This window comes from Drosophila obscura, unplaced genomic scaffold (assembly GCF_018151105.1).
Source record: "Drosophila obscura isolate BZ-5 IFL unplaced genomic scaffold, ASM1815110v1 contig_28, whole genome shotgun sequence".
Taxonomy (NCBI): Eukaryota; Metazoa; Arthropoda; class Insecta; order Diptera; family Drosophilidae; genus Drosophila; species Drosophila obscura.
The window spans coordinates 660144-674375 of NW_024542815.1; the positions used below are offsets into that span (position 1 = coordinate 660144).

Below are 14232 nucleotides of genomic sequence, written 5' to 3' on the forward strand. Positions count from 1 at the left end.
ACAATCCCTCTGGCGCGGTCACTCCTTCTGCAGCATTCCTAATCAGTGCTAAGGGGAGAGTTATTAAATCATGAGGTTGTACGATCCGGCCCAGGCATCATCCGCTGCCATCGGCCGCTGTCACATGTCTGTCAACAGTCAAGGGCTTAGAAATGTGTAACCAAATACGAGTATGTGCCGCCGGGTCAGCAGCGGCTCATCCATATCGACAACCCGTTCTACAACCCTCGTCGTTCGCCGTGGTAATGTTAATGGTGATGGAGATGGTGCGGCAGTGCGCTAAGGCGGAAAATAAAGATTTAATCGGCATTTTTTGACATTTTTCAGACATTGTTACGATTATGCATGAATATACACATTCCGGCGAGAACGGGGAGGAAGATTTGAAGGATCGGAAAAGACTAGAGGGGACTGCGCATAGTGTAAATTAAATTTCGAAAATACGTTGCAACTAGTTTGCATCCGCAGCTGCCCAGTAAGGATTGCCGCCTCCGAAAACATAATCAAATAAAGACACGCCGCCGCTTCAACACTTTCAGTCCACACGGGAGTGCGAAAACGGGCGATTCGGTCAAGTGGTGGACCGGTAAGTGGGTAACCCGATACGCTCATTCTATGCATGGGTGTGCGGCGGGCCAGGGCGTTGGTTGGCAAACAAACTTGCTGAAAAAAGGCTGCAGGACATGTGCACCACGAAATTAGTTTTCAGGATGAAGGACGTAGGACGAAGGATAGCAGCAGAAGTCGCAGTAGAGATAACGACGACGCTGTCGCTCTTTTTAATCGAACATGATATCCACAAAGTCCACAAAATGCAAAGCTGCCCCTGCTGCAGCCCCTGCTGCAGCCTGTAACTATCCATGGCTCCTTTCGGAGCTCAGGCACACAAAATATAGACGGAGACGCAAGTGGACCCAGGCACATTTCTGCCACAGAGACAGAGAAAACTGAAAAAATCCGAAAGCGGATTAAAAGTATTCGTGAGAATTCTTCAACGATTTCACACCTGTTCAGCAGCTAGCCATGGCCCTGGACATGGACCTCAATCACATAAACCTCGCGTCACATCCCCTACCAATCCCGCTCCCATGCCACAGCCCACAACAATGCGTCTGGCCGTCCGGCATAAAATGCCAATTAGAATTTCAAGTTCGCAGTCCGTTGTTCCGTGCACGGTGCCCCGATGACGCCTTAAGCGCCCTCTGTCACCCATCCTCCCCGGTCGACTTTTCGCAACGCAAATTGTTTATCACCCCCAGGGCTCTTTATTAACTTTACGGCCGGTGGGGCCTGTGAGAACTGACCTCTGCCACTCTTCGCTTCCGCCTCTGCCTCTACCACCGCCTGCGGCTCAGTCTCCTTTCCAGATCGATTTTTGCTTAACTTTCAATTTCCATGCGCTTCGATTTGGTTTGGTCCTCAGCTCCACCTACTGTTCCTGCCACAGCTCCCACTCCAGCTTATGCAGCTCCTCCTCCTGCTGCTCTCCTTCGCTCCTGTTCATCCATTTTCGGTTTTTTTTGGTCAACGCGCAACGCGAAAATGCACTCAAAATATTAAATGCTTCAGTAGATTGCAATTATTGCGAGACGAGTTGCCTTGTGCTTAATTCATAATACGAACCGAGCCCAAAGAGGATGATTTTCGCTTGGGCTTCCGGCCTGCCCGCACAGTCCTCCTGGTTCACAGGCAGTGTGGGTGACATGGAGCTCATGTTGATGTGGATGATGGGGAAGAGGCGGCGGAGCTGACTTCTCACCTGAGCAGATTAGCAGGGAGAACCTCAGATTGTTTCATTCGGAATAGTGGCTCAAAGTTGATTGATTTCATTATTTTATTCTGCGAAGAAAGATTATCGGAAAGAGAAAAAAATCCCAGCAGCGAAGCAGGAGAGAGAAGCAACCCCCAATTTCTAATCCTGCTGATACACATGTTTAAGAAACTTTTATTTCTATAGGGAAATGAGGAACTGCAGATTCAGATCATTGGCAGCCACTAAACATCTGATCAATCATGGCCAATAGTAATTTTCCAGTGAGAAAGAGTAAATGGATTCCAAAGCTTTAAAGAAGCAGAAACAAGCAGAGAAGTAAACATAACCACAGCCACTGTATATACTCGTACATTTGGCTGCCACAAACTTATTCTGAATCATATTTAATCATGGGAATGGTTTCCAAATATGGATATTTTTTTGAGCCATATGCCAGAACTGAACGTCTACACAAAATTAACGCATTAAATTGGCCCCATGGAATGGGGATGGGGATGTCGTCGAAACGGAGATGTGAAGGAGGACGTTGGCATTTTTCGTGTGTGTGTGGCAAAACATAAATATAAATTCTCAGGCGCTTTACGAGTTACGAGCCTGCAGCCGAAATAAGGAGAAAAGGATTACATGCCACAATGAGCAGCAGAGGAGCAGCAGAAGCAACAACACCCACAACTAAAGTCTTCGATAAAGCAAAGTCTATGAGATTTACGAGCAGATTTCAGGAGTTACAAATACATACATGAATTTGGCCCCGGCAAAAGGAGGAGGAGGAGAGGAAAGAGTGTACGGATGGAGAATGGAGATAAAAGGATAGGGACACGCATAGCCGCAGGACACGGCTTTTATGTTGTGGACGACGGCGTCAAGTTGCCAAGAGCAAAACTTTCAATTGCATTTTGGCCAAGTATCTTTTGGCTTATCTTTATTATCGCTGCTGTTATTATCCTGGTGCTGGTACTGGTCCTGGTCCTGCCACAGGCAGACCCACAATCCCGGCTCTCTGTCAGGCTCATAAAGTATGTTATGTGTCATAAATGACAGATTCTTAGGCATACTTCATTGATCCCTTTGGCCGCCCTGTTTGTACGATGTTGCTCCGCCAGTTATTCCCTGGTAAATTGTTGCAGTATCTACGGCGTGCACACACATACGCGCAAATACGAGTATGCCTTCACGGAGAGACGGATGGAATACTCTCACACACTGCCACGGCACGGAGATGTGCGTGTTTGAAGTTTGCTTTTGATAAATGAATGGATTTTCAAAGGCGACGTTAATGAAATACGCATACAGGCACAATCCCAAGCAAAGGCACGGTACGGCATGGCACGGCACGGCCCGGCAAGGCAAGGATGCTAGACGCTGAGAATGCCACACCATATCCATCGCCTGCCCAGCATGATGTGCGTATCGTATGCCGGAGTTGGTATGTGCGAGTATGCCTCAATATGTATCCCTCAATCTATCAAACTCTCGTGTCCGTCGTGTCTCAATTTACTTTCTTATGTAGTAGATGCTGAGCTTGCGGCACAGGAGGCTGGAGGCGTCACCATTGCCGGCCTGGCATTTTGATATAGTCCGCCTTGGTAGATTTATGAAGTCCCAAGGCATTGGAAGCAGACGGACATGGACATGAGCACATGGACCATCCATTCATACGGCCTGGCGTAGACCCTTGATAGACAAATCTGTATAATGAGGATGGGAGTTCCCCCATGAAAGAGTGGAGATGGTTCCCCTATGATCTATATCATATCAACAGAAAGCTCTCTGATTAGTGGAGGAGACTGAGTGGCAATGCCGTGGCAGTTGCACAACTAACTGTTCACCTGCTCTTCCCCAGGTGGCTCTGGGAAAAGTGTGCCAAAAAGAAGGGAAACGGAAAGCGCTGTCACAGCTAAAGCCAAAACAAACGCATTAAAAGCAACTTAATAATTCAGATCAAAATCACCAACCTGCGCTGGTGACATGTTGACAAACGATGCCGCCGACACCAGCATCCCAGCCAACCCAACCCAAACCAATGCCCAATAGCATCGACAACGAGGACGACGACAAGAGATTTACATTTTCAAAATCGAATGGCGGAATAAGCCTGCGCTAAGCAAAAGACATGCTGAAACACAGCCAAAATGAAATCCACAATAAACGAGATGAACAAACACATAAAGGCCCCTGCCCTAACCATATGTGAAAAATCAAATGCCCTACAAGACAATCAACAGAAAGTAGGTGGAAGATGGAAGGGATCTCTCTTCCTAAGATGACTTGATGCAAGAGCTAATGTACCCACCCCATTGTTAGAGCAACAGAACTACAGTCTCGTATTGCTTCAGTGCACTAGCAATGCCCTGCGACGATGGGACGATAATGTTTCAGCGTGGTCACTTTACAGAATTCCTTTTCTGCCCCACGACACGGAGCCGCCCTACCACCCTACCACCCTACCACCCTACCTCATAACCACCAAAATCCACCCCCAATCCCCCGTGCCGCCACTCTACTATGCCATCACACCGCCTACTCGCAGCGTTGACGTTGTGTCGATGTCTTCGTTTGCAATCAAGAAAAGATTTATGACAATACATACTCATAGATAGGGAGAAGGACAACAGCGAGCAACAACAGTAGTAACGGTGGAGAAGCGTATTTCTGAGAAATTTGTTCTTTATGATGTATCATTATTTTTATTATGTCACCGACCCTGTTCCGATATTCGATTCGAGAGTGATTAGTGTCTGAAAACGACTACAGTGGCATCATACGATGCAATCATGAGGACAATCGATAGGGAAAACAACAGGAACAACAGGTTACAATTTCCTCGAAGTGAATATAAATAATACTGTGATGTTGGTGATCTATTAAAACTATGCTCGTTGATCGAAATCGAGAGCTACATATCTCTCACGCATAGACCTTACGGCCACTGGCACTAGACAAGAGATAACTCAATTTTTAAGAGCGTTTTGCTTCGACCCAAGAGCGGAAGCTGTTGTCGATGTAAGTGTCATCTTTCAGTGCGTTTAAAATGCCGACACTTGGGTCTTTTTGTGCCGACACGCCCACACACTTGCCATTCAGCAGCAGCAGCAGCAGCAACAGCAAGAGCGGCAGCAGCACGAAAAAAGAGTTGTTGGCCAACAATGAAATGCTTTTAGTCTGTGAAACAGCCAAGCGAACAGCGCCAAACGAAATTAAGTTATCAACAAAGTGAGAAGGCAGCGAGGGTAAAGTTTTGTGTACTGTTTTTATTGAAAATCGAGTTACAAAACTGAAAGTGTCGACACTGATGTCTGCATCAGTGTATGAAGTCTGTGCATGGTGTTCTTCTTCTGCCTAGACTGTTGTCATGTGCCATATAAATATCTATATGTATGTATGTATATAGTATGTATAGTACATGTACATACACAGCATATCGTTTTTTGTGTTATTTTCTAGGATGATGATCTCAAAAGATTCCAAGAGAAGGTATGTGAGAAATTCAGAGTCTGTTTCGGCTGTTGTTCCAGAAATGTTTGATTACGTCACTAACTGCAAATTCCCAACAAATTGCCGCCTTTTCACACATCCCAGGGCTGCCATAGATTAGTTGACTTTGTGACGCCCGCCAAAAGTTAAGAGTTGCCACAAGATTAAAAAAAAGTTTCCCTATATTATGGGTGTCTATTTTCCGAAAATTTCGTTATTTTTCAAAAATTATTTCATACATTTTAGGACTTTATGCCAACAAAATCCAATTTAGGACCATTGTGCAATGTAAAGATCTATTAAATCGCTCCTTTCCTCATTAGCCGACATAGACCGGTACATGTGTGTGTGTGTGTCCACAATATGTACATACATACATAAATATAAATTATTGAATTTATGAGAATATGAACATCACGTACACGCGCTCGTGCTGCCCCCTAAGAACTATCTCAGCCAGACGGAAGAACAATCGCACAGAACGAACCTAAGGTTATGTACAAAAACCGAGCATGCAGCCGGCATGGGCACGGGAACGGGCACGGACGGGGGCGCGGGTGTGCGTGCGTTTCTCGGAATATGCACAGAATTTCATTAAGCTCGGTTCGGTCGTCGTTTTTTTTTATAAATAAGTTTGCGCTTCGATTCTGCTTGTTGTTTGCGAAAGTTTGTTCATCTCTTGCGTTGAGTTCCACGTGTTTGTCGATGGCCTAGAACAGGAGCAAGAAGTGTGGACCTCCCTCCATAGTTGGGGCATTGCCTCTTCGGCTGCCACTGCACAGTCGGATCGAAAACTTTTCTAATAATTACTTTCTGATGAATTCCGTTCCAACGCTCCGCCCCACCCAAACAGCTGACAAATAATGCTCAATCAACGCACTAAGTCATATGCGGAACATCCATAAAGATATACAGCTTCTGAATACTAATACTTGTGGACGACAAACCCCATATCGCAGTGATCTAGACCCGAAAGGGAATGCGGAGCCACAAGTCTTGAAAGATGACGATTCCAACTCGGTCGACTCTTCTGAGTTGGCCACGCTCGCAGTGAGAAATGAGAAATGAGGAGGCACATACGTTTTCTACTATTCTTGGTGGGTACGCACGATCCTTAACCCGGCTCGCTATATTCCGTTCCCGCTTCTGGGGCTATCCTTCACGGGAATATCAGCTTGTGCCAACAAACAGATATCCATGAATTATGCACATTTGCTAGCTGGAATGTAGTGTATAGTGTATGGTGTATGGGAGTGCCCGGATAGCCACTTAACCGGCATGCCGCACCCAGTCGGACCCCACTGGGTTTGCATTTTGTGTGGCGCCGCGCACAGAGTTGTTCCTTTGCGTCGTGACCGTATCCGTTATCCATTTAATTCAACCAAGCGACCATGTCAGCTGTATGTGCGTATGTGTACGCGTGCCTTTGGTATTATCAACTCATAAATATTTATTGAATTTTAAGAAATTTTCAAAAATGGCTACAGCAGTAGCCGTCGACGTTGCCACCGCCATGAGGCCATCGTGAGGGACGGAGGACAATCTATGAGCGACATCTGAACGTGGCCAGAGGACACGGCGACCAATGACTTGTTGTCCTGCCAGCGCATCCGTCATCGATTTCGATTCGCCATCATTCGCTCCTGAGGTCTCCCCCAGCAGCCTCGGAGCTCCAAGCTCGAAACTCGCACTCGCACTCTCCGTCTCCCTCTCCGTTTACATTCTCTTATTTGGATTATAATTTTTTCCCATTTCACATATGAATGCACTCCTTCTTGGCAGTCGGTCGGTCAGGGTTCGCAGCAGTGATGCCGCTTCCGTTGGCCAGTTCGCCAGTTGGCCAGTTGTCAATTTCCATTTTCATTTCGAGGCGACTTGACGGCAAAAAGAGAAAGAGGCGCAAATCCTGTAATCTCTGCTGAGATAGAGACCGAGCGAGAACGAAAACGAGAACGTGAAGGAATAGAACAAAGGTACAGTCCGGCAAGATTATCTACTGAACGCTTTCATCCAATCTTCAGTATATGTAATATATATTCAAATAATATATTTAATAATATAATTTTTAGTACGAAAGCCAAAACTTTGGGGAATTGTCCATCCACGCCCCCGAGGATAGCTAAGAACTCATCGGAAATTATTGCCAGATGACCTAGTCCCACATACTGCTCAAACGTCGTAACTATTGTAGGTACATACATATGTATGTATGTATGTACATATGTACGTACATGCTGGTGGAGGCCCTCCAGCTCGTCGGCGGCTATCGTGCTCTATCTGAAGCCTTCGAAGCTTTTGCAATTTTAATCGCATTAAACAGTCACTTGAGCGCTCCACAACTCCGCTCCACATTTCTTGCCACGACTTTTCTCTCTTAATACCCTATCCAGAAGCTGACCCATGCCACCCAGCGATGCCCCAGCACCAGCACAGATGCCAATGCCTCCACCACTACCAGCAATGACCTATCACCCTTCGCAAATGCAAAATTAACTTGTTGATGTGGCAGCGGCGACGAGACCCAGACGCGTCATAGAGACTGGTTTTGCGCCGGGTGGGGGAGAGGGCGCTGTATAAGTCTGCTGCGCTGAAAATCGTTTCGTGTTCGAATCTTATTAGTGGTCTATAATTACAATTGTATGCAGAGCAATTACGTATACGTTACGAGACACATACCGAAACTCCCACACACAAGAACACAAGAAGTGTGCGGGGTGACACAGGTGTGCGTGTGTGTGTGTGATGCTAATTAACATTAGGACTGGCCGTTAAGTTCTTGTTCATTTCGTAGGCAAATGTCATAACACACACATACTCATACACATACACACACACACACATACCATATGTAAGTGGAAACTGAAATTTATGCATATGTATGTGTATGTGTGCGGCTCAAGGCTCATACCCAAACCCGTTGAAACTCACTCCACAGCCACAGTCCAGTCCAGTCCAAGTGTGTTTTGTAATTGAATCCACGTCTGAAATCTGTCTGTGGTCGATAATTTCATTTCGGGCTCCATTTTGAATACAAATTTCTACTTGAACGCACTGTGCGCCCCTGTGTGGCCCCCTCCGCGGTCCCCCTGGTCCAGGGTCTGGGAGGGAGTGTCATGCTATATGTCCCTGGCAACCGCAGCACGATTTTCTGGGGCAGCTCTAGCAGCAGCCATGGAGACTCAAATATTTCCAGTATCCCAGCTCAAGAAGTGCCGGCATCAGGTGGTGCTTCGTTTTTGTAATTACACCGTTCCAGGAACCATCTTTAATTTGAGGATCTACTAGGTAGGTTTTAGCGTTCTCTCTAAAGAGAACGTATACAATCGGACGGCTTCGAGCTGAGGTATCCACAATCATAACTACATTTGGGTAAACACGTGCGAAATCATTAATTATATAATTATACTTACCCCAATTTTCCTGAACCTTGTCTTGCGTATCAGGAGATACGTACATCTATGTACGAATGTACATTTCCCCACATCCGAAATTGGGCGTACTCATTTGCAAAAGGTTTAACATTCTGAAAATTGTAAGATTGGAATTAATAAATAAATACTGAAATTTACGATCAATTGATAATGGTGTAAGTTCGTGAACTGCGGAAATGGATGTACCAAAAATTGTGAAAATTCGACAACAGCGGGAACGCGAGACGATCAACTGGAGGTGATGGTGAGCAACGGAATATAGCGTGTTCACGTGTCGCCCAAACTAAAAATATGTTATACCCACAAGTATAGGCATATGTTTCTCATTGTTATCCATTCAACCAAAATGTGATACAGCAAAACGATGCCTGGGTCCGAAAAATCGCATGCGCAAACTCGAAAATGGTGATAAGACAAGGAGGGGGATGGCATTGAGGGGGAATCCCGAGAGAGAGAGAGAGAGAGGTAGTGAGCGGTGGTGAAGGGGAATTGATTGTCATGATTTATGGCGGTCAACTCTTATACGTGCCGCGGTTGAGGTCTCGGCTGAAAGGATATACAAGTACAGTTAACACAAATTTATGGAAAAAGTGTTGAGCCAACTGTTATATGTTGGCTAAGAGCAGAATGATTTTTCTCTTCGTGGTTGCTGAGTTTTTAACAGCAGCCTCTCTTCTCCACTCTCTTTTTGTCCTTGCCACACAGTTCTGTTACGGATTACATAAGTGTTATACATCCTGGTGGCGTGGAGGTGGCCAACAGACAATCGAATCATCCGGACTAAGCCATTTTAATGGAGTCATGGTCTCCAGACCGAAAGCGGTCCACATTGATCATAAATCGAGTTACTCGACACACACGCACACACCCCCATCAATTAGTTCCAGAGGAGGTGGCAGTGCCACTGGCAAAAGAGCGGTAAAGATAGGGAGGGCTTAAAGTTATATCCACCTAAGACTTGTTGAATACACTCATGTCCCAGGAGCTGCTCGAGTCCTTGTCGCCTTCCGCAAGCAAATTTCACTTCGAAATTCAATATCTTTCCCCGAGTGTCCGTATCTTACGCCGGATGATTCTCCGTGTGTGTATGTCAGCCGCTTCGCCTGCATGAGCGCCTAAAAAGCAGACATAATTAGTTTGCGCCCAGATTTTTGCGTCTCTTATGGTGCGACACTTGGCAACGCCTTCCTGCAAACAGGAGGAGTAGCCCGCCCCAGAGCATCGCCCATAAATCCAGACCCTCTTTAAACACGGTCTGTCTTTAGTTCAACTTAATGTCTTAAACCCCGTCCAGAGAATGCACCAACGACAGGCTTTGCCGCAGGAAAGTCAGACCACCCACACATGTATATTGGCATTATATTAGAAAATAGTTTTGGGCTCGTCTTCAAGGATAGTAAGGAAAGGAAAATGGGAATTTAGGATCTCATTGTTACGAATACTATGTTGTGTGTGAGAGAGCGTGGTGCGGGACGGGACCACCTTGTATAATTTCATTATGTATGAGATATAAGCACTTAAGGTTGAAAATTGTTTCAGTGTGAAACAATTTATTGAACTCTTATTCGATTATTAGTTTAGCAAGCTGAAATTGCCGAAGGCTCCACTGCGCTGTCTCGAGCTAGCTCTGCTCGTCGCTGACGTTCAGACGGAACATAGCCGAAAAGAGAATTGAAAGCCCGCGCGCTCTCTCTGTCCATGGGACGTAGCGATAAGCCCCGCCATAGAAAAGGTTTTTGGTCGCTCACTCAGCATCTTGTTGTCGTATAGTCTTTGCTAGTACTCAGTTCAAAAAAAAAAACTGCTCGCAAACAGAATCAGGGCTGATATTCGTATGAAACCGTTAAGAAATTTGTTCAGGCACAAACTGTTAGCTATGATCTGTATGGCGGACAGTACTCAGTACTCGGCTGCGGTTGCACGGGAGTCGTCGCCAGCTGCTGGTGCTGAGGATCCAGGATACATATGTCTGAGGAAGAGCGACCTAAGCCGAAGCAGTGCATTTCATTAACTTTGTTTACTTTAAGCAAAACCAAACAGCTGCATGAGCAGTGTGACCGTACGGAATGCAGTGCACACCCCTGGTCACACCACTGTCCGCTAGAAAAATAAATGGCATGGCACTTTTTGCTCGGAAATATTTGTTGGAACTGAGTTCTAGTCTAGGAAGACAATAATGGTTTTCTTGGTGTGCGAACGAATCCTCACTTATACGAATGAAAAATCTTTACAAATAAATTAATCTGAATAATTGAATACATTCATGATATGTATCCCCAAATATTTTCCGTTCATATAACCAATTTGGTTGATTTATTAAATAGCTCAACTTTGTGCCAATGTAATCTCCAGCACCGCGCAAAATTCCTGCTAGGAATTTGCTAGTTATTCCGTGAGGGTGTGAAAGCTACAACAGGGTTAATGAATCAGCTGTGTTTTGTAAACAGTGCCAACTGTGAAATTCCACTAAAATTAAAAAAGGAAACAAAATGCACTGTGACCATGAAGTGATTATGTCGGTGGCGACATAGTAGTTGCAACTTGCAATGAAAAAATGAATCTCATCTCTCTTTTTGTTTTTCGCACAGTTTTTGCCTCTATCTGGTACCTGTGGAGCAGCTGTTATCTCAGTCCACATATGGTCCCGATAGGCAACTATCGATATAAATCTGTGGATTCCGTTCATGTTGCTGGATACTCAAGCCAGGAAAACGTAAGCAACAAATTCCTACCACATGTTTTTTATATGAAGTATGAGAGGAATTTTTCGATTCCGCTGTGCTGGATTCTATGATTTATTGAGTTAACTCAACTATCGAAAGGTAACTCTTGTAGGTGTTAAAAGGCGTAGAAACATATGTAAGTAAGCAAAGCTGAATTAATTTAGTATCACGAAATTAGCTCAATATTTGGGTTGTACGAAGAAATATTCATTTTTTACGATATTGTTTTTGTTGTTGCGAGTCTAGATCTGTCGATACGATTTTGCGATATTTTGAGAAAATATCAATTCCCTGTAGTACCCATCGATAACAGCATCGATGCGTGCCTGAGTGTCCAGATCAAAGCTTGCAAATAAATGTTGTTTAATATGGCCGAAATGTGTAATTTATTTGACAATCACAAAGACGAAGAGTCTGGAAAGGTTGTGCTTGGGTCCAAGTACATCCTTGGCGGAAGAGTTGGTAAGTAAGAACCATCCCCACGTTCGCCACCTTGCTGATTGATTGTCCGTAGGCCTCGGTGCGTTTGGATCGGTGTGGTACGCCACGCGCTTGGACAATAAGTTCGGACTCATTGCAGTAAAGGTGGAGGCCAAGTCGGAAGGCAAAGCGGAGTACTTGCCACATGAACACAATGTGTACAAGTTGTTGGGTGACAAAGTAGGATTCCCCACGTGCCACGAAATGCAAAAAGAGACCAAGTTCAACTGGATGGCCATCGATATGGTGGGGCCGTCGCTGGATTTCCTGTTGCTAACAACTAAGACATTTGACCTCAAAACTGTACTAATGATTGCCACCCAGGGAATTGAGCGACTGAAGAACCTCCACGACCTCGGGCTCGTGCACCGCGACATAAAGCCGTCCAACATGGTGATTGGCTGGAACAGGAAACTCATCCCCGAGTTACATCTAATTGACTTTGGCTTGGCTACGCGCTTCAAGGTTCCAATGACCGGAACGCACTATCCTCTTAAACTTAACTCAGGGCTAGTAGGCACAGCTCGATATGCCTCACTCAATGCAATGCGTGGGATGACGCAGTCGCGCCGCGATGACATGGTGTCATTTGGGTATACTATTACTTACTTGGCCCAAGGGAAAAAGAACTGGATGAACGACGACGCCACTACGGTAGAGAAATTGCTGCGGATGAAGGAGAATACAACCCTGGAGCAATTGACAGAGGGTCTCCCCGATGCGTTTTTATCGTATCTGCACTATGTCACCAATTTGGATTTTGAGGAGGAGCCCAAGTACGACCTTATGATCAACATGTTCCGGTAAGTCCCTCGTCGCTCTAACCTAAGCCTAAGCCATGCGCACTCTGAGAAACGAAACCCTTCTCTGCCCACAGCCAAGCCATGGACCAACACTCCATGAAATATGACTATAAATACTTGTGGGACGATTTCTTCAGAGACAAACGGGATAGCCGCAATAAAGAGACGGCGAATGGGAAAGAAAATAAAATTATAATCCGGATCGAGCAGAACAGTGCTCTGGCGAAAATGGCCGATCATTTTTTCTCGTCCAAATCTCAAAAACAGAATAGAGTGAAGTCAAATAGTCAAATAGAGTCAAATAATGCTAAAAAGCCCAGGCTCGAGGAGCCCAAACTGCCCAACTGATACTCACTCAAATGTAGCTCGATGAGACTTTGGAAGCTTTTATTTTTGTTGTTTTATATTACTATATATACTATGCAAACGTTAGACATGCACCTACATACATATGTATTTATGTATATATAATAATACTTTTGCATTGAGAGCGTTATATTTAAAGTACAATTTTTGAATGTCAGTTTATTAGAAGGATAGAAATATAAAAAAGTTTTAGTTTATTTATTGTTCCACTTATGTTTCATGGCACCTCTATGGATATCAGATCACTTGGAACTCGTTGCTCTGAGGAGGTTCAACAGTTGGAATTGGGGAACTCTGATATTGAAGGAAGGATTCTTTATCGATTGACCCTTGTGGATGTGCCCCGGAATATGGGGAGCTACAAGCATACCCACCCACTGTTTGTGGAGAGAAATCAAAATTTTATACTTGGCTACACATTTCCAAAAGGGCTCCCCGAAAGTTACGGCCAATGTATGGGAGTGGGGGTTCGGAGACTACTTAGGCTGTGTCTGTGTATGGACGAACATACATGTGTCTGTGTGTGGCTTCGTGGGTATGTCTGTGTGCTTAAGTGCGTGTTTATGGCGCAATAAAACAGACCCTAACCAGGCTCGCACACAAAGCAAGGAAAAGCAGGGGTTTCATGCTGTGGGGAGCAAGCACAAGGGTGGTGTGGCACAGACATAAAGCAATCGCGTTGACTACTACTGATGCTGCTGTTGCATGCTGCCAGAGCCAAATGAAGCAGCCAAACGAGACTGGAAAAACCAAACTCAGCTTCAGGACGAGGACGAGCCCAAGGAGGAGGCCAGACCGCAGCAGCCAGACGGAATCGCTGGCCAAAAAGACCAGCCAACAGAAGCCAGTCGGACGGAGCTACAGCCAGGCGGAAAGAGACAGTCAGCCAGCATCTTTTCGCTTGTCTGCTGCGCATTTATGACTTTCCTAGGGAGAGCTACGCCACTGAGTCTTGGGCCTGAGTTCCCATAGCCTGCATGTAGGCGCAGTCCCGGGAACAGCCACAGACATATGTCTTATCACAGACACACACACACACACACATGACTGGCTGCTGTCAAATGCCATACTAAACCGATAATCCAATCATAAGTTATAGTCAAATGAGTTTGCTCTTCAATAAATTTTCGCCTTTCATTCTCCTCTCCTCTCCTCACCACTCCATCGCTGCATAGTAATGT

General features: G+C 45.4%; 1 protein-coding gene across 1 annotated transcript; it reads left to right on the forward strand.

Annotated features, from left to right (window-relative positions):
* The first annotated feature begins 11676 nt into the window (after positions 1-11676).
* Positions 11677-13213, forward strand: LOC111070120 (casein kinase I-like). The gene is made up of 3 exons (XM_022360445.2): positions 11677-11864; positions 11917-12685; positions 12760-13213. Exons 1-3 carry the CDS (start codon positions 11759-11761, stop codon positions 13031-13033), a joined length of 1149 nt encoding a protein of 382 aa, XP_022216137.1. The 5' UTR covers positions 11677-11758; the 3' UTR covers positions 13034-13213.
* Positions 13214-14232: the final 1019 nt, after the last annotated feature.

Coding starts and splice junctions, on each gene's coding strand:
- LOC111070120 (XM_022360445.2), top strand. CDS start 11,759: ATGTTGTTTAATATGGCCGAAATGTGTAATTTATTTGACAATCACAAA. Junction 11,865..11,916: donor CATCCTTGGCGGAAGAGTTG/GTAAGTAAGAAC, acceptor GATTGTCCGTAG/GCCTCGGTGCGTTTGGATCG. Junction 12,686..12,759: donor CTTATGATCAACATGTTCCG/GTAAGTCCCTCG, acceptor CTCTGCCCACAG/CCAAGCCATGGACCAACACT.